The sequence below is a fragment of the Stegodyphus dumicola genome, chromosome 12 (assembly GCF_044657685.1).
Source record: "Stegodyphus dumicola isolate Sdum_Otavi_A_Nest chromosome 12, ASM4465768v1".
NCBI lineage: Eukaryota > Metazoa > Arthropoda > Arachnida > Araneae > Eresidae > Stegodyphus > Stegodyphus dumicola.
In genome coordinates, this window is record NC_140779.1 from 92,884,157 (window position 1) to 92,910,454 (window position 26,298).

The 26,298-nt window shown below is 35.4% G+C and overlaps 1 protein-coding gene across 2 annotated transcripts in view; it reads right to left on the reverse strand.

Annotated features, from left to right (window-relative positions):
* LOC118195629 (cell adhesion molecule Dscam1-like) overlaps positions 1 to 26,298 on the reverse strand; it is a 1,218,268-nt gene that overhangs the window by 717,032 nt on the left and 474,938 nt on the right. For both annotated transcript variants that reach the window (XM_085806699.1, XM_085806698.1), the window contains exon 5: positions 25,428 to 25,721. In XM_085806699.1, coding sequence (XP_085662825.1) covers positions 25,428 to 25,721 — 294 coding nt within the window. The remainder of the gene's footprint in view (positions 1 to 25,427; positions 25,722 to 26,298) is intronic.

A 26,298-nucleotide genomic window follows, 5' to 3' on the forward strand; every position in this document is an offset into this window, starting at 1 on the left:
TGGAATATTTTTTTCCAAAAAATTAGGAAGTTATAAAAATTAAATTAATTTTTAACATGGTAGGATAAACATTCTTTTCTACCCTACAATGGAACTCGAACTTTCCTTTCACGCTTTTAACAAGAGCTCGGTTCGTTTTCGGAAATCAGGCGTAAGATCGCTCAGTAAATTGAATCAGTTCATGAACAAATAGCAGATCGGTATTCCTGGCACACTTCCAAGTAGAGCTGTCCGTAAACTTTAAAGAGCTACAATTCCGTTTCCTAGAATCGGAATTTGTGAGTGAATTAACATTCCCTCACTAACGTGAATCGGTTATCTGAATCGGTTCTGGAGCAAATAGTAGACCATGAGGCATTCTTATTTCAGCATTGTCCTTCTCGATAATACTAATTAACCTTTTATGACAGACGTAGTGCAGATCTCTGAAGTCACTTGACACTGGTCATGAAGTTAAGAGTTTTAGAATATCAAGTGGAGCATTATTAAAGAAATTATTGCTTCCGTAATGCCAGAGCATGTCGTCTTACACTACGTAATAACTCGATGATTGCGGACCTGGAAGAAGACCTCACACATGAATTTCTTTGGGTGGTCCACCGCAGGTGGAAGATGGAGATGCGTTTATCCTAAGGAGAAAAAAAAATTACGATTGAGCATTACTTCGCAAAGCCTTCTTACGGAAAAGTCTTGAAGAGTTTAAAGACAACTTTTCAAGTACTCATCCTAACAAGACAATAATTTTCCGCTTGGTAACCTGATTTGGAGAAAATAACCACGCTCAGTATAATAAATGAAGTGACCGCCCGCCTGAGTTTGGATAAAATGTTGAAAGCCAAGAATAATACGTTGCTATCATCAACAAAGATAATGAGATGCCACAGTGAACTTTTAACATATAATCAAAAGTAATATGGGCTGTACCGTGTCCTTAAATCTGTATTTTGTACATTATAAGTACAGCACAAAGTAAACAACGTGTATTTCTGTGTGCAAATGTGTAATTTGTTTGTAATGTGCAGTTTTGCTCTTTATTTAAGAGCTCTTAATTTATTCATCTGTTGTATCAAGTTATTTATTTAAGCCTGTCTTATATAATTAAGTTATGTACTATATAATTAAGTTATGCCTTATTTAATCAATTGCATTGTGCAGAATCTATGTTGAATTGTCAAGAATAATGTTTAACGTAATATGTTGCAAAGAATATATAGTGTATTAAGCGTAGCATTGAGTTGTAAATGTGCCTTAAGTACAGTGCAATGATCAACGCAATGCATATTATGAAATGTATAATGTAGCGAGTATGTGTAGCAATGTGTTAACATGCGATGTAGCCAAGAAAATGTTTAATTCTGCATGCAGAAAAATCTATATTTTGCCCTTGTATGGCCATGTACTTTGCCCTTGTATTGTTTTCGGATTCTAGCTTCAGATAGTTGAGGGATCCGGATCACACCCGATTAGTCTATGTAGGCCGTCCGGGTGTCCGACCTGCTCTCACCTGTCACCTGCAATAAAATCTGTTATTTTAGCAAATTTATTATTTTGAAATCAAATTTATTATCTTATATTTATTACAGTACTATCAACCTTTTTATTTCAGTCTCCAGCAAGCACAGTGATTACTGACGCTGACTGCAGTACTGATTTGGGCCCAGTTTGAATCCCGGAGATGGTATGGGATTTAAGCATAAAGTATCTGTACGGCAAGCGGACATTTAAAATACACGGCAAGCCAAAAGTCCTTTCAAGAGGTGTTTAGTAGTAGGGAAGAGGTGGGAGAACCTTGGACCGTTCTCCGGGATGTTCGTTCTCAAAATTGAGGCGAAAGCTTAATAGTTATCTAAGTTCAATTTACATGTTGTGCTACAGAAATGATGGCCTACATCAAATTTATTCCTTGAGAAACAATGTTCAGTCATGAAAATTCGTACTGTTTTGGAAACACTCATCTACATGATGCACCAAGTTAACAGCATAAGCTACAAAAGAAATTTCAGTTGCTTTGACATTTGCAGCAGTTTAATTGTGTAATCCTTTGAAACATTTTGCTATTAATATCCATTTTGGAATTTCCATAAATTCTGAAAGTTTACTTCACGTGACTTTGAATTCATCCGGTATATTTTTAATGCCAAAAAAAATGTTTTGCTAAACATTAGCATTTTGTAAATAAAACCATGGTTGTGTATTCAAATGTTGATTTTATCTAAATACTTTTATTTTAATTTTAACAAATACGAGAAGTGAATTTAAGAAATTTCAAATTATTATTACTTTATTCTGAAATATAATGTACTCTTATCTTATTTAACTCATTTTACAAAAGATATTTAAATTACGTCCAAAGGGGCGTTTTTTAACATTTTGTGTGTTACCTTAATTTACTAAATATCATGTTCTTCGCACTTAAACCATAGCATTCAGTTCAAGAGCAATATCGCAAAATAATATTAAACTGAGCATATTTTTAGAATTTCTGATACACACTCTCACGCGCAGGAGATATTTTTTTTTTCTTTTTTCTGTACACCGGTGCCATAGCTCGCTTTGAAATCCTTGAGTTTGTTAGTAAAAAATTCGTTTAAATTTTACAAAATATGAAATTGATAATAAAACAAATTCCAGATTTCAAATTTGGGCTTGTAAGGTTTATGTTAATTTTTCTAACAGTTAATTTTTAGTTAAAAGTTACTTTCCTATCTTCCTGAATTTCAGATTACAACTTCCGGCCAGAACGTATTTTCAGAATCGCGGTTGAATACAAAAGAGGAAAAGTATTTAACTGCGAAGTTTTACTGACTTCATTAGATCGCCACACATTTCCAATTCCACCAGAGAACCTTCCATTCATGTTTCTTCGGTGTCAGGCCCTACACGGGACTATATCAGGAACTGGCAAGAGCAGGATATTCTTTCCCTTCTGATGGCCAGTATAGCCACAAAGTTCCAAAGACTTCGTTAGAGAGCCAGATATTCTGAGTAGAGCGTTTTCACCTTTTTAGGCTACTCTCTCTCTGAAGCTATTATTACCTTCGGCCGTACTTTAGGCCCTTGATCGCTTCGCCGTTAGTTAGCATCAGCGAGCCAACTTTGTTAGAATCTTGATAGCTTCGGCTATATCTTTTTAGTTGAGTTAGTTAAGTTTTATTAATTATTATTCCTGAGTTCAAGCCCAAGGGAAGGCTTCATTGTAACTCAAAGAAGGAGTCGTCTGTTAACTTTATTTTGAATGATAAAGGGTCAATAAATCTTCGTACATTTACGTTTCTATCTCTATGAACTAAGCGATTATTCGCATACCTGTTCCTAAGGTCGCTAAACTTTAGCTGTAGATTAAGATACCCATATTCGCAAGAGAATTACGTTATTCAAAATTTCAGTTCTCTAGGTACCGTTGCTTTATCACAATACGAGAAATATACATGCATTTATGCAGATTCTTCATTATTTAATTTCTTCAACTATAAGACAGGACGATAGTATTTGGGGGCAACGAAGTGAAAAGTAATACAGGCTTTTAAAATTTTCAACGCAAAGTCGCAAAAGGAAAACAATACTCCTTCAGGGACAAAAACCCTTTGGACTTAAATAATAATAATAATAAATAAATAAATAACTGTTGCCACTTTTTGAAATAAAAGAATATAAAAAAATGATAAAATTAATTTTAATTCTGTACCGAGTAAATAATATTTGTCTTGAGAAGACGTAATTTACTAGAAACAATAATAGTTCCATGTGCACAGAATTTTACTACACTGGTGTGCAAAATTTAAGCAACGTGTGTTCTTTTTGCCATAACTCCACGAGAAATAACCTGAGAGACATGAAATTCAGAAATGAGAGAGAGCATTTTGTATTTAAACGATGACAAAAGCATAGTTGCGCAAAAATGAATACAATGCATACAATATGGAATCAAACAAGAAAGGCTTTATTGAACTCATAGTACCGTTACACATGATTGTCTGTACAAGAGGAAGAACAACAAGCATATGTTGCTTAGTATGGAATATGTCCTCCCCTTACTGCAATAGTTGCTTCGCACCATCTCTCCATACTCAGCACCAGATTGTCCAACAGGTCTTGAGCTAAGAGGGCCCATTCCTCAATCAGCATCTGTTTCAGCTGTTGAGTGTTCCCCCGAGGAATCGTGCCGCAAAGCGTCTCCCCAAAGCATCCCACATATGTTGTATGGGATTTAAATCAGGGCAGTATGCTGGCGAATCCATTCGAGTTGTATATTCACTTCTCACTAGCTTCTGAACAGCAGGAGTCCGGGATGGCCGTGCATTGTCATCCATAAAAACGAAGTCTGCTCCAATGACACCTCAGAACAGACGCACATGGGGAAGGATCACCTCGTGACAATAGCGATCTCTGGTTACAGAACCTCTGTCGAAACCGTGAAGCTCTGTCCGCTCGTTGAGCATAATGCCTCCCCAGACGAGGACCAAATCCAGGACCACCGTAATGGTCTCTTTCCGTGATGTTACTGAGATGAAACCATGTCCCGACCTCTCTCCAAATCAGCTGGCGTTGCGAATAGCTTACGGCACTAAAACGACTCTCACCCTTAAAGAGGAAACGACTCTATTGATGAGATGCCTAATTTTTGTGCTCCTTGCACCACTCTAAATGGTGGCACCGATGGCCAACTTTCAAAACGATGCAGCATTCAGGACGGCGAGTGAATAGGCCACCTTTGTGAAGGCGTTTTAACACAGTAAACCGCGATGCTTGTCGTTCCGCTGCTGTACACAGTTGCTGAGCTATGGCGCTTGCTGACTGGCTTCGGGCTCTTTTCGCCTGCAGGACGATATATCGATCACCCGCTGCTGTTGTCTTCCTGCCGCGGCTACCAACAACCTTTCTAACAGCTGTACCTATGGTTTGGAAGGCCTTCCAAGCTCGTGAAACGACACTTTTAATGATCCCGAGCTCTTCAACTACACTGGTCACGCTACTCCCCTCCTCAGGTTTTTCGGTCATTCTTCCACATGAAGTCATCCAGGTGATATCTTCGAGCCGTATTTCATATTTCATAAAAGAACTCACTTATAATTACAGCTAGTGTCTTTAATTGCGTCTCCGTCCTTCCTATTATTGTAGTCTTGAGTTGAGCGCACCGATCGCACGCGTTTTGCGTACGCTCACGTCGCATTTGACGTTTTGTTCCTGAGATTTGCATACGCATGACCTTTCTACTGAATTGCTTATTCATTGTACAGATGTAAAAAATAGCACAGTTCTAGAGATAAGAGGTCGTATGAATTTTGCTCCCACATTTTGCTTCACGGTGAACGGAATATTCAGCCTTACAAGAGATTTTTTTATTTCTGCAGTTACAGCAAAGCACTAGGACTTCCATAGTGTAAGTTTCATCATTATTCACTGATTATTTAATTAATTTTCTAAGTATTACTGTTCCGGCTTGTGTTCCTGACCGTTGTTACTTTAACACAGTAACACGGTTACCCGACCCTCCTTCCTTCTGCTGATAAGAAAAAGGAACTTTAGCATTCTCCCCTCCTCTCAGTCTCGGACACAGGCAGCGCAGGGGTGCGCTTGTAATCGAATACTACTCTAAATCCACCCCTTCCGAAATCGCTTTTATTTTATTTTTTGCCCCTTCAAAACAAGAAGGAAAAGATTGCCAACCGCCATCTTTGGCCACATAAGAGTAGTAATCATCTTACGACTGTCAGTGTATTTGATTTTGTTTTTTATTAGTACTACACATCATTCGTGCCAAGTGCGTGTTTGCATTCAGCTCAAGCAGTATTTTCCTCTATTAGTGCTACAGTGCAATTCCTCATCCAAGTTCATATCTGTGACAGTGTGTGCATTGCTTATTTTGAAAGAGATTTTAACGCTTACGAAGTATTTACCTCTTACATACCCCAGTCCGAACTAGTGCTATAGCACATACTCAATATATGTAAAGAAGATTTTTGAGATTTCACCATACATTTCCTTATTCATTATTAATACCGGAAGTTTGTGCATCGTGTTCTCGCAGTACGGTACATACTTTATCGGCAGTGTATGCGATTTGATTGTACATCTCCTCATTCAAGTTTAATGCTACGAAGAGCTCCAGTATTTATCATATTATTCAGTGCTTTGATATAGTTCGTGTGAATATTATTCAGTACTTACTTAGGGCAGTGAAAAGTGCGTGTATTGTGCTCAAGTATTCATTTTTTTTCCACAGCGCTGCGTTACAGTGTACAGAGTACTCAATATTTATGCAAGATAATTTATTTATGAGATATCTTCATTCATCTCCTAATCAAATTTTCAGTGCTGTGAAAGTATAGTGTTCTTGCAGTTATCTCATCTTATAGTGCTATAGTGCATACTTTACTCTCAGTTTATGTGATTTGATTGCGCATCTTCTCATTCGAGTTCAGCCCTAGAAAGTGTGTGCATCGTGTTCTAGTAGTCATTTTGTTATTATTCAGTGCTGTGTAATAGTGTGCGTGATTATCAGTCTGTGCTTACTTAGAACTGTTTAGTATATAAGGTTAAAGTGTGTGCGTCACATTTTATATAAAACAAATATATATATATATATATATATATATATATATATTCCTCTTATAGTGCTGCAGCCCATACTCAATATACAAGAAAGTCTATTAGCTTATGAGGTTTCATTATACATCACCTCATCCACTTTAGTGCCGTGAAAGTGCACACATTGTGTTCTCGCAACTATCTAATCTATTATTGCTACGGTATATGCTTAGTACTCTAGCCCAAGTGCATGCGATCTGATCGTGCATCTCCTCATTCAAGTTTAGCGTCGTGAAGTGTGTTCATTGTGTTCCGCTACCTTTCCTTACAGTGCTATCGTGTAAACTGAGTATTCCTGGAATATTGCAGGTGCATGTGTATCAATCATTCATCTCATCATTCGTTTTTTATGCTCTGAAAGCATCTTCATTGTGTTCTCTTACTTACTAGGCCTTCGGATAATCCCTCATCACCAGCCGGCACGGAGCATAATATTCAACATTCTCCCCCTTCCGTTAAAGGTGCTGCTAGCACATCGACACCTAACTCCAGGTTGGAAGCAATTAACCACATCTGTAACCAACTCCAGTTATTCATCTTACAAGCAAAGGAATCTCGCAGACTAAACGCTTCTGAAAGAAAGCAATTTACATCTTTTGTGAACACCGTTCGCTTAACGTTAACGGAACAAGAGGTTTATCTCGCCCAGCTACAGGGAAAAGTCTTGGCTCTGCAACAACAGCAACTCGCACACACTTTACAGCCACCTCACGAGAATCCTCAACATTCCGAGTCTTATCAAGCAGTGGAATCCTCAACCCCAGAAGAACAGTCCACAAAAGAATATCCCTTCACTGAGGTGACACGAAAGAAGCAGAAAACTTCTCCACCTCCAAGATCTTCTCCAGTTCTATCGTAGCACGTTCTATTATTAAGGTCAAAGAACTCCACACGGACACCCGAAGGGATTAAAGCTCAACTTTCGGCAGATTTGAAACCCTCCCAGCTAGGGATCACTTTAGTGCAGATTCGGCCGACAAGGTCCAGAGAGCTTCTCATCCAGTGTCGAGAAAAAGCTCACCTGCTACGCCTGAAACAGGCAATCGAGGACAGGCCAGCACTACTAGAGACACTTGAATTTCGGGAGCCCAAGCCAAGAAGGGAAAGTGTAATTATTTTTGGAGTACCTGAGAATCTAGGAAAAGAAGATCTAACAGCAGCACTTGTAGACCAACTGCCCAATTTCAATCCCAGCGCTTTTCAAATACGAGCAAGCCGTTCCGGGCAAAGCGGAAGGAAAAACTGGGTGATAGACATAGACCCTAAGTCAGCAGAACACCTAGTTAAGCTAGGCCGTCTTTTAGTGGGTTTTGAGTCTTGTCCTCTCCGTCCGTACATTAGGATCATACGCTGTTACAACTGCCAGGAGTTTGGTCACTATAGCAGGAACTGTAAAAATGCTCCAGTTTGCGCGAAGTGTGGTAACAGCCACCTGACGCAGGAGTGTAGCTCGGAAAAAGTGAGTTGCATTAATTGCTGCAGTAGTAATTCTGAAAAGGGGACCTCTTTCAGCACAGATCACCCAGCTACTTCAAGTTCCTGCCCAGTGTATGGAGCCCATTTCGAGAGCCTGAGAAGGACCACTGCTAAGAACTAGCAGAACGTTTCTCTCAAAGAATCAACTAGCTGCGATTATTTACAGTGGCCCTCTCTCCCCTCTCCTAATGAAAATCACAGAGCATACAGTCTCCATCAGACTAGTCACTAGTAACTGCAGCATTGATATTATTGCTGTGTATCTACCCCTGAGCGAAGATATTACCTCTCTATTAGAGGAACTTAATTCTAACCTTCTAACTGGGGCATCACACTGTATCATAGCAGGAGACTTTAACGCCACCAGTCAACTATGGGGTGCTGACTCGGAGAACCGAAGGGGAATTGCGGTACTCGAATTCTTGGACAGTAAGCATTTCATTGTCATCAACACTCAGGACTCACCGCCTACTTTTGAAACATCTAGAGCTCGAGGGTGGCCAGATCTGACAATATCAACTCCCAATACAACTCCGTACATACAAGATTGGACAGTGAGTGACCTGCCGTCACTCAGTGATCACAAAATTATTACTTACAAGCTGGATACTCCTATAGACTACATAATAAAGAAAAGATTCAAAACGGCATTTGGAGGACATTCCGTTTTACGGGAACACATTCGAGCGCATGTAGAGAAATTTATCAAAGATTTCAACAACTGCCAGGACAGAAACTCCTTAGATAATCTCTATGACTTACTAGTTACAAAAATAGTGCAAGCCGCCCACAAAGCATATCGTTTGAAATCTGTAAAGGCAAAACACTCGATATCCTGGTGGTCACCAGAGCTTAACACAGAGAGGAGCAGAGTTCGGGCACTTCGCAGAAAAGCACAATCCACGGTAGATCCATATCTACGGCAACTCAAAATGATAACATACAATAAAGCCAGAGCTTTATGTAAAAGAAAAATTAAAGAAGCCAAGTTAATCTCACGGAGAACTTACTGTAGTAATGTCACTAAAGCCTTTGGACCTACTCAAAAGATAACATGTAACAAGGTGTTTCGTCCTACGACCCTTTCGCCTATGGTGAATAGCACTGCCTCATCCAACATCGAAGTAATCAGTGAGATCATAAATGCAGTTTTTCCTGATGATGATGAAGAGGATTTCTTAGAGGAGCAAGAGGAAGCGAGAAAAACCTACAAAATGAAATTTCGCCAAGTTACCAGAAGAGACGAACTCCCTCCTACGCAAATGGAAGTGGATAACATCATACGTACTCTGGCACCCAAAAAAGCTCCAGGTCCGGATGGAATTGATAATATCATCATTAGAGAGATACACTGGGAATTCCCAAAACTATTCCTTGCGGTCATTTCAGCTTGCTGGAAACATCAGTACTTTCCTAAAAATATGAAGTTGGCAGAAGTGGCGTTATTCCTAAAATCAGGCAAAACTCCGGCAGAACCTACATCTTACAGGCCAGTCTGTCTACTGCCAGCGCTCGGTAAGGTATTGGAAAGAGTAATTCTGTACAGATTGGACTTCTTCCTGCAAAGGTACAACGCCCTGCATCCCAACCAATATGGATTCCGAATGGGCAATTCAACTGAACATGCCATAAAAGACTTAATGGCCACTATCAAACAGAACAAGGATAACAATTTGCACTCACTGGCAATAGCCATTCACATCAAGGGAGCCTTTGACTCCCTTTGGTGGCCAGACGTAATAAAATTGCTGCACAACATGGCCTGCCCCCAGCCATTATTACCATCCTTCGCTCGTACCTTCAAGATCGAAGTGTACAAGTAACATCAGACAGCGGCATTTATGTCAAACATGTCTTTAGAGGATGCCTTGGACCAACACTGTGGAATATAGTGGCAAACTCGGCATTTCGTCAGTTTGAGAGCGTAGAATACGCTCGAATCATAGCCTATGCGGACGATTTTATGCTAGTTGTGGCAGGAAGGAGTAACCTCGAAATGAGATCTCAATACTGTCTTGATCTGTTCTCCCAATGGGTCAGAGCACATAAGCTTCAGATTTCTGCAGAGAAAACTAAAGCTTTGCTCATAGGACGCAGCAGGCAACTAGACGCAACCCAAGCATTAAACTCTATGGGATACCGGTAAAATGTTTCCCCCAATTGAAATATCTTGGTCTATTACTCGACAACAGATGCCACATGTCAGGAATCTTAAGACTCAAATTAGCATCCTAAGCAACAACATGAGACGCATGACTTCACATAAATAGGGTATCTCATCTAAGCTACTAAAAATCTGGCATAGAACCATTACAGAAAGAGTAATAACTTATGGAGCAGCAATCTGGGGTGGCGAACTTACCTCTCATATGAAAAAATCCCTGCTCTCTATTCAGAGACAGCAGCTACTTCAAGTATGCAGGGCCTACCGTACCACGTCAACACTAGCGCTACAACAACTAGCAGGAATTCCTCCCCTAGATTTGATAGTAGAAAGGGAGGCAGCTATCGTAAGGGTTACCAGGCTGGGTCAAACTTCAACACTCTGAGGTCATAGTTATCACCACTCGGACTACGACGAGCAAAACAACTGCAAACTTTCATCCAGCAGCTTTTAATCTCTCTGATGGTATCAGTATAAACGACCAACCAATTCAGAGGTACAGTAATAACCTTTTCACAGATGGCTCCAAAACTGAGAACGGCACGGGCAGCGCCTTCTGTAGACTAGAAAATGGAGTTGTAACATTCGAGTGGAAAAGGAAATTAGGCTCGAACAACTCGGTATACCGAGCAGAGCTTCTAGCTATCAGTGCTGCAATTAGATTTGCGAACACATGTCAACAGGAGAAATTCTCCATACTCAGTGATTCGGCATCAAGTCTGGCGGCTATCGCAAGTCAAAACAGCCGGAGTCCATTGGTATACAGAATTCAGAAACAGCTTCTGACAATGCCTATTTCGCAAAGACCCACTTTAAAATGAGTTCCCGCTCATAGAGGGATTCAAGGCAATGAAGCCGCTGACCTACTGGCCAAGCAGGCAGCCAACTGCACGGATATATTAGAAAGACCAACTAAACCTCCTTATTCTCATATTAAGCGAAAAACTTTGACAAGTCTGCCACAAAATTGGCAAAGTAGATGGACAGAGGCAGAGGTAGGACGAAGGACATTTCGCTTACTGCCAAAAGTTAACATGGAAATAAAGACCCACTGTGCTAGCCTAACACAGTTCTTGACAGGTCATGGACCATTCCCAGTATACCTGAACAGATTCAGACTTAGGGATACTCCTTTCTGCGAATGTGGAGAGGAAGGCGACACGGACCATTATTACTTCCATTGTGTACATACAAGAACCTGGCACTTGAAGAAACCAGCGGACTGTGCCTGGGCAATGTGGACGACTAACACACTCAAAGACAGAATAGCCCTTGATAAAATAGAGAAAATCTCAAAATCTCAGGACACCGCCTAAGCAGAAACAACCGTGGATAATATTATAATGTTTAAAAAGTTCAGAACTTAAAGCAGATAACCAGAATAACGCTTAGTGTCTTGCAGTTAACAATATGTAAAAACTGTTATTAGTATATAATATTCAACCTTGTTACTCTGGAGTCTTCCCCGCCGTGATGGTATATAATTCCGTTTGGTTCATGTCCGTGGTCGGAAGCCATCATAGCGGTGCACTCACTCACTCACTCATTCATTGTACAGATTGCAAGAACCCCTTTTCTGTAATTTCATGGCTATCTGATTAAAATTTACATTGTTGCTTAAGTTTTGCACACCAGTTTAAATATATGCCTAAATAAAAACTAAAAGAGTAAGTTATTAATGTCTGTGGTTATTTTTTTAACTCAGCAGTTTTTTTGAGCGGAAGGTTAATTTTGAAAGATAAATTACAGATCTTTCATTATACCAAATGACAACATTCTCAGAAGTGGTTAAAAGAGTCAAGAAGATAATTTAAACATCTAGTTTTGAACAGTGATACGTAGAGAGATTTTGAATAGTAATATGAAAACTCCTTCATTTGCATTACAATAAGTATGTATTTTAGCTAATGTCATAGGATAATGAATCGTGTCAAACTAGTGAGACGGAAAATAGAAGTCAGAAAACAATCTTTAGCATACGTTATTTTTTCTCATTGGATATTCATTTTTCAAGTTTTTATTTTACTTAAATGAAAATCCAATGATAGAAATTAATATTTGACTACTTAATATTACTTTTGAGTGGTTTTATTCCTTTACCTCCTTTGATTAAATCTTTATTTTTCAAGCAAAACACAATTATGAGCAAATAACATTTAAGATCTTATTTGCTCATTAATTGTGTATATGTTTATCCTTGCAGGACCAGTTCTTCCTGTTGTTTTATTCCGCTAATTCCTGCTGGACACTCATACCTATTTTAAGAAATCAATAAGGATAGTTATTATAACAAATGAAACACTAATCAAGTTTTAATTTCATTGCTAAATCATGCATCAGATAATTAATTCAAGATTTATCTTTCCATTATATATTGAAGGCAACCTGGCATTGGACTTCTATTTGCATAAATCCTTTCATTGTTATTTCTTTTTTTCTGCGTGTTCCGATTATTTACTGAAGTTTCTGTGTAAATGGGCATTATTGTGAATAAGGATGATGTTTCAAACAGCATAAAAATCTCGCCTTTCAATTTTGCTATTCTACTTAAATCCCTTTTTTAAAGAAATTGTGTTTTTTAGCGCACCACAAATTATAACGCAAGGCTTACAGTAGTAAACTAGGGTATCAGAGTAAAAAATAAGTGCAACATCAACACAAAATTTACTAAAAAAGTAAAAATTTTTTAAATAATTATAAAATAAGGAATTAAAGATAGCAACATTTCATAATAGGAAAGAAAAAGCAAAATCATTAAAAAATCTTATTTAAAATTGCTTTCACAGAGGAAAAAAAAAAGTAGTGTACTTCAGCTGTCTTTAAACTATTTAGTTGCATTCTGGTCAATATCCTCTTCTTCTGCAGGCGGCTTAAAAATTAAGATGGCTATTATTATACCAATGAATACAAATTTATATCAATAAATAATATTTGGGAAACTGTTGTTCAGAAAGAATCTGGTATGTATTTTTCATCACGAAACATTTTCTTACGTTAATTAGCTTAATTAGGATGAGAATATTAATATAGCAAAATACGTTTTTTTTTAATTCTGGATTTGCTACTGAAATGCAATACTGAATGTTTTAGGCCTTGTATAGAGTTCTTCAAATTTTAAGCTTGCATTTTATTTTTGATGAGTTTGCAAATTATAGTCAAAACCAGATTAAGACGTATAGAGTTTCTGGAACTTTAATTCAATTTCATTTGCAGTTAAGTTTCTTAAATATGAGGTGTCCATTTTTGAAGACATTATTAGATACTTTGTCCACCTCATTTCTTTAATTAATCAAATATGTTTTACAAATATGTTTAATTTTTAATCTTTGGGCAATAATTTTTCATTTATAATAATAATTTTAAGAAATATATCTCTATCAAACTGAGTGCAGAAATGCAAAGAAGTATAAGTCCTCTAGATAAAATATAACGAAGGAATATTTGGAAAAAATCGAAGTATGTGTCATGTGATTTGACCAGCAAGGTTACCCAGCTTTCATCCAATTGAATATTTATAAGACGGGTTGAAGTGACAGATTGTATCCTTTAGACAGCTTCCCAGACACATCCATAATCTTCACAGCTTTTGTATCGCATATATTCTTTTCAAAAGCATTCCTGTGAAGAAAATAAGTCCTTGCTTTCAGTCTGTATTGAGATAAAGATTTAAAGAATTGTTCATCCGGCAATTTACCACTTACTTCAGTATTTATGACTTGCAGTTGGAAACATCTCTTCCAAAATTATTGAAAGATGATATATATTTAATAAAAGTTTAATTTAGTTTTAATAATTTATAGACTCGTTCCCGTTGGGAGCATAAACTAACGAGCTCTAAAAGGACTATGAGGAATTATCCCCAGGTGTTAGTGATAGCAGTAAGTCAGAAGAAGGATGAAAAGAACCATTTATTCACTCAGTATAATTGAACATATGGCACCCAAGGACTCAAAACAGATAACGATGAACTTAAAATAAAATGAAGTTAATTTAGTCTAACGTCTCACAGGATAATTTAACCCTCAGGAAGGCTCTGATTCGTAGAAGTTGGTGGAAGCAAGCTTAATGACTAGAAGCCAGAGTAGACAGTATATTTTGTACTGAAGTCTCTGAATACATAACACACTTTTATTCAACTTTACCTTACACTAATGTAAATACCCACATATAGCGGAGGTTCGTCTGTTGCACATGTAGTGCATTTTCTGTTAAGTTCTATTCAAGTTAAACAAAGGAGTTTCTTTAAGACTCAGTGATTTGTTTCAGATTGAGATAACTCACTTTCCGTCCAGTCGGATTGGTAGGATATTAAACAAGCTTTTAAATAAGCAGAAGCCTAGAAATGTTCGAATAAAATATAAGAAAGAATTAATTTTTTAGCATTTTAAGAATATATTATGATGTGTCTAAGACAGTCCCTGGATTCCTTAGAATATAATTTATTTAGATTATTACAATAGTAAGGTAAGTAAAATATGCAGTTGTCCCGTTTGAATTAAAACCTTTTGGAAAATGAGGATTATCTGGAATTAATTGGAAAATTAACGGATGATTATCTGGACTATCAAATGAAGAAGAAAACTCAAGATTTTATGATAATTATAATGAACTCATTTTATTATTGTTTAATTTACACACCTCTTTCCCCCTGTTTTTCAATTTTAGAATTTTAATTTAGACATTTATTTTTCTCAGTATTCAAAAGATGGCTATTTAAAGTGTTGGATTCATACGCTATGTAAACTTTAAATGATGTTCTGCCACAAATGTAAGCCTAACAGTTAACGAGGATAAAACCAAACAAATTACTCCCTCCATGGTTTCATGGAAATTACACCCGCCATGGTAGAATATCGTAATCCATTGCGCATCAAGGGTGAATTGCAAGTGAAAACTAAATAAAGACAATTGTGCATTGCAAGTGAAAACTAAATAAAGACATACAACGTACACTGGACATGTTTGAGAGAAATATTCTCAGAGCAATTTTGGCCTTTGAAAAGTTTAAAGAACTTAAATAATATGGCAATATAATTAATGACAAAAATAAGTTAAGAGCAGAAATTGATGATAGAGTTAAAAATGGCTTATAAATGCTTCTTTTGACTAAGAAGACAACTGAGATCTAATCTTAGAGCTCGAAACAAAACTGCGAATGTATTAAGACACTAATGCTGCCTGCTTCACTTCATGCAAGTGAAAACTAAATAAAGACATACAACGTACACTGGACATGTTTGACAGAAATATTCTCAGAACAATTTTAGCCCAGTACAAGAAGAGGGACTTTGGAAAGAAAAATATAGTTTTAAACTGTATAGGCTTTATATTAGGCAACTACAAATAACATCACAAGCAGGTTATCCGTAGTGTTGGATTAAGATGGCTGCACTCTGCTTGGAGAAGTCCGGAAAATAATCCCGCAAAGATCATGACAGTTAAAGACCCTGAGGGATCCCAAGCTAAATGAAGACCACTGTGTAGATGGTTAGATGACATTGAAAAAGACTTAAAATCTTTGAAAATTAAAAACTGGAGAGGAGTCCTTGCAAATGGAAGAAGCTGAAGGAAGCGGGTGGCAACCAAGGCCTGTAAGGGGCTGTTTTACTTGTGAAGAAGAAGAAACGTTACATGATTCATGCTAAGATTTTTTATTGCCAAAAACTAAACGATAACGAGAAACCCGTTGGTATAACCCTATTTTCTGGAAACGTAAAAGTAATAACTGTTGTTTGTAATCATATTTCATTTAACCAAACATTAAAGAAAAATTCACAGGAAAGCGAACATATAAAAAATAACAGTTAGTCAAGTAAACACAGCTGAACTTGTTAAGTTACTGAAAGAGCAAAATACCTCTCAAAAATATTAAAATAAATAAATAGTATCTGTTTATTTTACGAACTAGTTAAAAAAATGTTTCATACTAAACTGTTAAGAAAGCGAAACTCTAATAAAAATTACGTTTGTAAACTTTAAGGTACTGAAAATTGAAAATTTTAATCGGTAACAAACAAACGATGTGTAGCATGAGCGCAAGCTATTCTAGGATGACCGTGGTTATCTGCATAGGAACTGTTTCATCTGTAATTATACCCAAATAAAAGTGAAATTGTGGTTCTTGTGGTGTTATTCTGAGAGAAAAAATTTCAAATTTCACCGATAGCTAGCCGTTAGTAGAAAAATGATTAAAATCGATTAGCGATGGTAGTGTCATTGAGTGAATTAGAAGTTACATGTCAAATAATGTCGCACTATGGATACTTTCGACAGATTTGGAAAGTGTTGACGTGTAGCAACTTCCAAGGATCTCGAACCAGATCCGTAGTAATATGAAGGGTCGAAGGATTGTGCCCCAAGCATGCCTGTGCGAATCCCATGACAACTCGGTCCACTCAGAAAGCATACATAGCTTTTGTCAATGTGGCGTACATCCCTGTGGGCTTTTATCGGAGTGACTTATATCACTGTGGGCTTTTACCAGTACGGACTAGCTGTGAATACTTTTATCCATGTCTCTTTCATCCATGAGGGTAATTGTGGCGTGGGCAATTAATGCAATGGATTTTTTTCGATCTTTTTTGTGTGGGCTTTCATCCAGTGCTCTTTCATCCAGTCACCTCTCAAGTGTACCAGAAATCATTTTCAGCCCTTCGAAAAAGCGAAATTGTGATTTCAGCGCCCCTGATATGGTCTATTTAAACACCGGAACCTCGACACCTCATTTTCCACTGGTGTGCCCACAGCAATCTGAAATCTCACAGATTAACAATATGCAGCGTGTAGACTATATTCTGGCACGACTATATTCTGGGGGAGGCAATTATTACAATTTTAATATCTACAAAGTGCTGAAGAAAGTATCCTTTCTGGAATTATTCTGATCTGGCTTATTTCCAATTATTCTGATCTGGCTGCATATTCTGATCAATGGAAAAATCTAAACCCTGCTAACAAAAGGCATATTTGTCCCACAACACCTGTTACAGCCTTCAGCGATATTATGGTCATAGTCTTCACTAGTCACATTATAACTAGCCTACACCAGTAAATTTGGACTTATAAAGTGATATGTTGAATATTGCCGGATGATAAGCTGTAAGGACAAGTAAATTCTTCAGAATAGGAAACACTAGAAAGGAAACTATGTCCTCTTTGGAAAACTAACTACGGATCTTTCGTGCTAGATTGACATACTACTACTCACACCGTAGGAGTACGGACAGCAGAATGTGATAATTCCTCATATTCTCCCTCACATTATCTCACTCGCACGAGCCGAAATCAAATAAATCCAATTAGTAACGAATTATTATTTATTTATTTTATTTCGAGTGCCACTGTAGAGAATTTATAGTTTTCGAAACCGCAGAATGTGATAAATCAATTCTGGTTTATGCTGTTTCTTAAATGAATTTCCTTGCTTATTCAGAGCTCCAATTTTAATTTTCTGCATGAAAGTAATTTTTAATTAGAAGATTGTAAATCAGTATAATATACTTTTCAAGACCAAAACCAATGTTCTATAAATAAATATTTTTAAGTCAAAACTCTAACCCTTCACCTATACAGGTGCAATTCAGAAAGATTCAACGCTAAAATTAAAAATTAAAAAAGGAAAAAATAAGAAATGAGTCGCCAGATGTAAACTAGAAATGTTGTTTACAACATTGAACTTTAGAAGCAAACGTGAAAAAACCACATATCTGAAAAGCAAAAATATTGAAGAAGAGTAATATGAATATTGAGATTTCCTTTAAATATAACATCAAGAACAAACTTTTAGACAAGACTACACAATGTTTACTCACCAACACAATTTTTTAGAATAATTTTTCAGAATGCAGCAACAGTTTTATCTTCCCCTTTGATTTAAAAGAAAACTCATCTCCAGTTGCCTACATACTAGATAACATCTTCGCTATAAAATGCACTGTAGAGAATCCAAACGACCCTTGCGTCTTCCTGAAAGATATGCCTGGATTATCTCCAAGCAAATATACTTCTCTGTAGGCCTGAAGAACAGATTACTGTTATCTACACATATTACCCACGAGAGCACCAGCTATGCCACAAAATTACCAGAGTGGGCAAATGTTTTATTCCGGAACATTATCTCTGAATGCTATTATATTTGACGGCAAAGAGCAAGGGACTGTTTCAGCGATTTAAGACCGCGGTAGAGCTCTCGCACGATTTAGGTTTAGAAGAGGCTTGGAAAAGCGATGGGAGACTTGGCATGAAAATGGGAGTTAAATGTGGCTTGTACTATTTGCATAATGCCGCATATTCCTTAAATGAATCCTTTTCATACTGTCGCATGCACAATATGCTCTTTATTTCTGTGTGTATAATTCCGCAGGAATAGGGCAGGAAAACTAATGTGCGTAAATGAAATGTGCAACTTATTCTTCCATTCAAAATTATATCTATGTAATGGAGGTATAGCTACTTTAGATTTACCGTCGACTATTAGATTAGAACTAGTTTTGAAATGGTGTAATAAATACAGATTCGCTTCCGTTTATCTATGAAAGGGAACTTAAACTGAACTGATTTTAAGAATAGTCATCTGCGGTTTTTCAGCCACAAAAGGAGATTTTATCAGAGCTAAATGCTGCGCATTTCATAAAATTTGATAGTGTAAGTAATGCACCGGTATCAGTTTAATATGCCTAATATATTGGAAATATGATTATGCTTATATTATGAGTCTGGTAATAAAAGCTGTTAAATATTTTAAAGAAGAAGCAAGAGGGTATAAATTCGACACACACTTTTAACAATGCTTATATTTATAATGCGCGTATATTTCGCATTTAGAGTTTATTTAGACATGCGTTAAGTAAAATGTTAAGTTAAGCTTTTGAAAATTGCAAAATCAATTGCAAACAAAATACAGAAATACAAAAGACGTTTTTGCTGATTATTAAGCATACTTAAGTAAACAAAAGCATTAAAAAAAACGGAAAGGTTTGAGATTTTAAATTACGTCCAAAGGAGCGCTTGTTTAACATTTTGTGTGTTACCTTTATTTATTAAATATCATATTCTTCGCACTTAAACCATAAAGTTCAGCTCAAGACAAATATCGCAATATAATTTTAAAATGGGCATCTTTAGAATTTCCGATACACAGTCTAGCGCGCTGGAGATAAAAATGTTTTTTTCTGTACAACGTTGCCGTTGCTCGCTTTGAAACCCCGAGTTTCTTAATTAAAAATTCGTTAAAGTTTTAGAAAATATGAAATCGATAATAAAGCAAATTGCAGATTTCAAATTTGGGCTTTCAGATGCTCATATTCGCAAGAGAATTACGTTATTCAAAATTTGATTTCTCTAGGTACCGTTGTTTTATCACAATGCAAGACACATACATACATTTGTGCGAATTCTTCATTATTTAATTTCTTTAAATATAATACAGGGCGATAATATTTGGTCTCATAGCAGTAGCAGTTTATGCAGGTGAAGATATCGGGAGCAAATTCGGATATCTTTAATCCGGAAAATTTATCGAATTTACGTCTTAACTGTAAGCCTAGCGAATGTATAAAAAAAATTGCAGTTACCATTATTGTAAACACGAATATTGATTAGCTGGTTTCGCCCAAGGCACACACATTTGTTTTTCTCTTCGTTTTTTCTAATATAAAATAGTAAATTACATTTAAAAGTGCTGCAATATATATGTGATTCAGATAGAGAACATTTAAATTATTTAACTGTTTTCTTTTTTTACTTTTTTTTTTTTTTTTTTTTTTGAGAAAAATGGATTAAAAGTGCTCAATTTTTATTCTTTGTTTTTCCTTTTCTTGTATGACTAAATGCGAGAACCCCCAAAATTTTCAAATTGAAAATTTTTATATTTTAACTTTATCTTTTCTTTTTTATGCAAAATGGAATTAGAGACACTGAACGTTTTCCGCTTTGACGAAACATAGTTTAAGTAATCTCGTATACAATTTTTTTATTTATTTACAATAGTGATTTCTTTTTTCTAGAGTACATTTTTTTAAAACTTTTTTTCGTAATAATCATTTTATTAGTCTTCCCTAAAAATAAACTCATGAAAACTTTATCGTATTAAGGGGGAAAAGCATTTTATAACAAAGATGAAGATCCAGAACAGATATCATATTTGTGTATCACTTTGCTCCAAACCCCTCAAGAAGCATTTAAACTTAGAATATTCTCTAGTAACAGGCATGCTATTCCTCCTTTCTTCGTACTTATTTAATATTACCTTTGCAGCAATATGAACGCTTTAGAATGATACAAGTTGATTTTTTCGGAACTTAATGACATGTAAAAGGGTAAAGTAAGCTTACAGAAGTTTATAGGATTGGAGTATTGGATTAAGCAAAGCACTCGGGTATTTGCTTTCAAGAACTGCTTTGGCGGAGGATTGATTGTCTTTAGACTAAATTTTGCAAAATAAAAGTATTAAATAAATATCAATATTTAAATGCATTTTATGGGAACTTGTGTTTTAAATTTAAAAGCACAATTATGTATCTTCTTTTAGCCATGAAAATTGTATTCAAATAATCTTTGAAGGGCAAGGAATCTTGGAAGATTTATTACAGCATATAAATAAGGAGTCATATATTGATTGAAATGTTTTAAATAAAAATAAAAAAGATAAAGAAATTATAATAAAAAAATATATAAAAGGGTTCAGATTTAACTGTCCCCCAAAATAGTTTGTTAAGATTTTTACGCTCTCGCTGAGCTCGCACTCTACCTATCTGCTCTTGCATTCACTGTTTTGATAAACCAATTTTTTTTTTTTTTGTCTTTTTTCCTTTATTATCAAGCATTATTTTATTTGCACTTACGCCACATACAATGCAACGACAAAACCACAAAATTGTTAAAAGTTGAATAACAGGATATTTTGAGATTTCCAGATGCTGTATTAAGTGTGGGCATACATTTTAAAATTTTTATCAGTCGTTTTTCAGTTTATCATATCAATATTCAATTTTTTTAGTAACATAGCTGACAAAAATTTTTGTCCTTTTATTTTGAACGTTCTGTGTGTTAACTTTATTTATTAAATATCAAGTATCATTTATGCCACATAAAATTCAATTCAACGACAAAGTCACGAAATGTTTAATACCAACATATCTTTAGAATTCCTAGTAGTGTTTGAGTTTGTTATACATATTTTATATTCTCTATACTATTTCTTTAAACACCAGCCCCTCGTGCGGCCAGCTATCTAAAATATAAGTAAGAAAGAATTATATTATAAAACTTAAGGAGAATTTTATAAAAAGGAACACTATAAAAAAATTTGATTATAAAAAAAAGTGCATAATGATTTTAATGAGTCCAGTTAGTTCAATTTCATAAAAACATCGAATAATTTTAGTCAGACATCGCATGATTTTAATACACTTTTATTTTAATCAATCACTTTAAAAAGTAGAAAACAAAATTCTTAAGACCCATGTTCCATGGAGGAACTTTGACCAGTTTGAGATATCGAGACGAGATCTTTGATCATTACGTCCGCCAATATACAGCTGCTATTAGTCCTGGATTTCTTTTGATGAACGACAATGCGTGAAGGTCAAGCTCAGGTTGCTGGAGAATATCCTGAGTGTCACGGTGTGGAGCGGATAGAAAGCCTAGCTCAATTCTCAGACCCGAGTTAGATAGGGCATCTTTGGGACTACCTCGTGAAACAGGTTGCTGCTTTAAGTCCTCCTCCAAGATCGTTAGATGAGCTTGAACAAGGATTAATCTGTGTCTGATAGTGGCTTCTCCTTCTATTGACCGGCAATTTCAATGACAGCATGAAACATCGCTGCCTCCAATACATTGCAGCTATTACATATTTCTTATTAGAGCACATTTCTATAATATTACCACCATATTTTCCTCAAAATACTGTGATGTATGTTTCCTCCAAGACTGGAGTTCTCTGCAAACAGTGCCACTTTCTTGTTTTAATTCTTCATGTTTGTGTTGAATTTTAGAAATATTCTATGACGCATTCATTCAATAACTGTTTAGTGAACATATCATCTAAATTTCATGTTTACATGTTGCTTCATTCTCAAATTAGACATAAAAATATGCTGTTCCTTAACTTATTGTCAAATATATATATATATATATATATATATATATATATATATACAAAAGCATATATATATATGCTTTTATTACTGCTGCAATAATAAAGGGTAGTACTATATGTTACAGTAGTCCCGTACACAAAATTTCTGTGCTCTGCAGCTGATCGTTTTTAAGTTATGCGAGATACATATATACATACCTACGTATGTGGGCACAGACGTCACGAAAATGTCGCATTTGAATTCATTTTATAATCCGTTTAGGAAAAAACTGTCCTTTATTGTGCCCGTAAGTACAAATGTTACGCAAAAGAATGGTCTAACTAGATTCGTAAACGAAATTTGTTACTTGAGTATTTGTTCTTAATAGATTGCATGCGCACAAAACCGATGAGAGCTTGATAAAATTTATTTTCCTAAGGGAAACATTTTGCAATTCTGAACCTTTTTACAAAATTATTAGAAGAGCTGTTCTCAGTATGATAGAGCAAATTCAGTAGTTCCACTTCAAAGTGCTAAAAATGCTTAACACAGTGCTATGCAAAGCTCGTCTACAGGAAAAAAGCTCACACAGAAATCCCCCAATACTCCGATAATACCCGAACTGTTTCGCAATTGCAATACTTTCTTTACTGTGCAAGGAAGTAGAAATGAAAATGGAAAGCGTTGTATACTTTTAATCGCATTTAAATTAATTCTAATGTTAGAAGAACAATATGTAAATCACCAACCCAACCTATAATTTGGTAAAATTAAATAAATAAATAGATGTTAACCATTACCATACTGGAACACATAACACTGCTAAAGGTACGTTTAAGCAATTAATATCAAGAACGAAAACGAATTGATCATTATACTAGAGTAATAGACTAGTAAATTTTAGAATATTTTAAAAATTGTGCTACGCTCTTACATTTTTTTTTCAGACGAATTACACACAAAAGATAACATTTGATATTTATATATTTAACTAATATATTACTTAGTTAATATCAAAATGTAACAATTCACTTTTTCTGATCGGATTTACAAATTTGAGTTCTCTGAGCTTCTTCATCCAATATATCAAAGTAAGAAATTACACGACTAACGCAGAGAAGAGAGAGAAATATTTTTTATTGAAATTTGTAACATTTGTAGTGTTCCATTAATAATTTTCTTCAGACACATATCTCCATTCTGAGCAAACGTATCTTCTCTTCCAGTTAGGCCGAGTCTCATGAGGAAACAACTTGTTCAACACTCTTGCAAGTGTTAACATTAGGTAACCTTAACCAGACTATTTATTGACAAGCGAGTAGAGTGAGTTAACAATTCGCGAATAGTTTGAAAATGTGTTAACAGTCCCACATGAAAACAAACTCCACTAAGGCTTCGTTATCAAAAATACAATGAATTTTTACATCCGGTATTTCTAAATACACAATGGGTATACAAAGAACAAAACTTTTGTGAGATACCTTGTAAGACTTTGTCGTATGTTAACGGGTCGCGACGCATCCACGTATGATACTGCAGAACAATATGATACCATGCAAAGTAAATAAATGAATTAGTAATTTCTTTGGCTTGTTAATGTTGCATAAATAAAATAATGACAAACTTTTTTAAGAATTACTGATATTTATGTAACAGATCAAAGTATGGCAATCATGATTGTGGTCAATTTCAACGTTATTTCGTGCCAGCTGGTTATATTTGCATTCTGTTTCCTACTAATTTAATATTTTTCCATAAAGTGTCCAAAATGAAAATTGTGTTTTTATATTAAAACAAAATTTTGCTCTAAATACATCTTTATATATTGATTCGAGTTAAGCATACCATGGGTTTATCAAAGTTCAAAGATTGAGATTACAGCCGTATGTGTAAATATTCATATGTTATGTTACTGTGGAGCAAATCTTTGTTTCAGAGATTTAGTTTTTCAACAGCAAACGAATAAGTAATAACATCTATGGTAAGTATGTGGTGATTTATAAAAAGACAAGAATCACATTCGGGTGAGTTCTGACGAACTTCATTAACCCTTTTTTTTAAAGTTTAGAATAATAGTTATAATAACTGTGTGTAGTGAGCTATAAATTTTGTGCTTCACTAATTAACAGTCTCATGAATGCAGAGCAATATAAAAATTTGGTTACTTACATATTAACGCAACTACCTTGGCGAATTTTACGGAAGAAAAAGAGCAGTTACTTTTATTATTAAAAAAATTATACATTACATACATACATATATTACGTTTAAGTTATACCAAAAAAATGGCAGTAAACCTAGTTACAAACGGGTTTTAATTTTGGTTCGGTGAAACTTTTGTAGCGACAGCTTTTAGGAAAGCGATAATTCCAATAGCAATCTTGCAGCAAAATACTTTATTCATGCAGAAATTTCACCTATGTTTCTTCTTTATAGGAAATTCCTAGAGGAGCGAATTTTAAAATTGTGTTTAAGACAAAAATTAATCATAATCTTTCCATAAAAGCTGTGGCAACTTGCGATATACAGCAAAACGAATACGTACGAAAATGACGTATTCGTTCGCGAATCTGAGTATTTGTCACGTGCATGGTAGCTTGAATAATTTTTATACGCGAGGTCAGCAAAGTTTAGCGTATTCTGGAACTTTGGCGACTTCTAGGATGGCTGAGATAATGCGATAATGCGTAAGAAACAAATTTCATTGGTATTCTCCCTATATTGTTATTGCCCCATCTAAAAGCTGCGTTTCTAGTAACACAGTTTTGACATTGACTGTGCCAGTTCTCACACAATGTTTGGAAATTTTATATATTTAATTTAGTATCAGAATTTCATTAATTGATTCACTTTGCTTAATTTAATTAACTAATTTATTTTTCATTTCAGCTATAGCTGCTTACTGTTTATTTTATACATATATTTCTGAATATTAATTTAATGGTAAAATTTTCTTTAGTATTAATATGTTAATTATTATAATTATAAAAGAAAATATCGGCAGAAACCAAACGACAGTTTTCTTTCTCTAATACAGTGAAAAGCTCATTGAATTGAATATCTCACCGATCATCTTCAAAAGTTGGATACAGTCCATTAGAATCTTATTTCGTCGCACTTACCTTCGACAATCAGTTCTGTGTCCACTTTATCTTCACCCATTATATTTGTCACGTGACAGATATAACGTCCCGTATCACTGGGCACCACTTTGTGGAAAATTAAGACCCCGCCTTCTTGGCTGACTGAGATGGTATGATCTGGAAGAGGCCGTTGATCGCCTTGGGCCTTGTGCCAGCGATATGCAGGGACAGGATGGCCTTGAGCGATGCAAGGCAAGGTGGCTCGCTGCCCAAGTGGCACCAGAACGCGGCTCAGACGTCTGGTCACTCGAGGGGGTTGATTATGATGAGGTTCTGAAGAAAAATCAAAACAAAAATATATCTATTACAACTTTGCTATAAAACATATAAAAAAAAATACGAATATTTTCAAAAAAAAAATTTTCAGCATTTGAATATATTTTTTTGATTTACGTTATTTTAAACATTTGAAATCCAGTTGCTATTCGTTTCTCATATTGAAAGTAAAATATTGCAGTTGATGAATTATCTAATCACTCCTCTTTTGCATACAATCAAAATTCATTTACAAACTTAATTTGGAATTGTGTTGACGAGAGGTATCACAGCTACGTTGCATCACTTTATTATTACTAAATAAATATGTATAATATTTACATACAGCGAATGTAATTTGCTGAAGCCCATTTTTTTAAAATTTCAAATGTAATATTATAATTAAATGATATTTTAGATTATGAAACACTGTTCCGTTAGAAATCGCTTATTTCACTTATTGTACAATGTATGTGAAATTTTCATGACAATTTTATATAAAAACAAAGAAGAAAAGACCTTACTTTCAAATTAGAAGTAATGAATAGAAAGTTCTCAAAATTTGTGCAAGAATCTCCCCCAAAAAATAAATTAT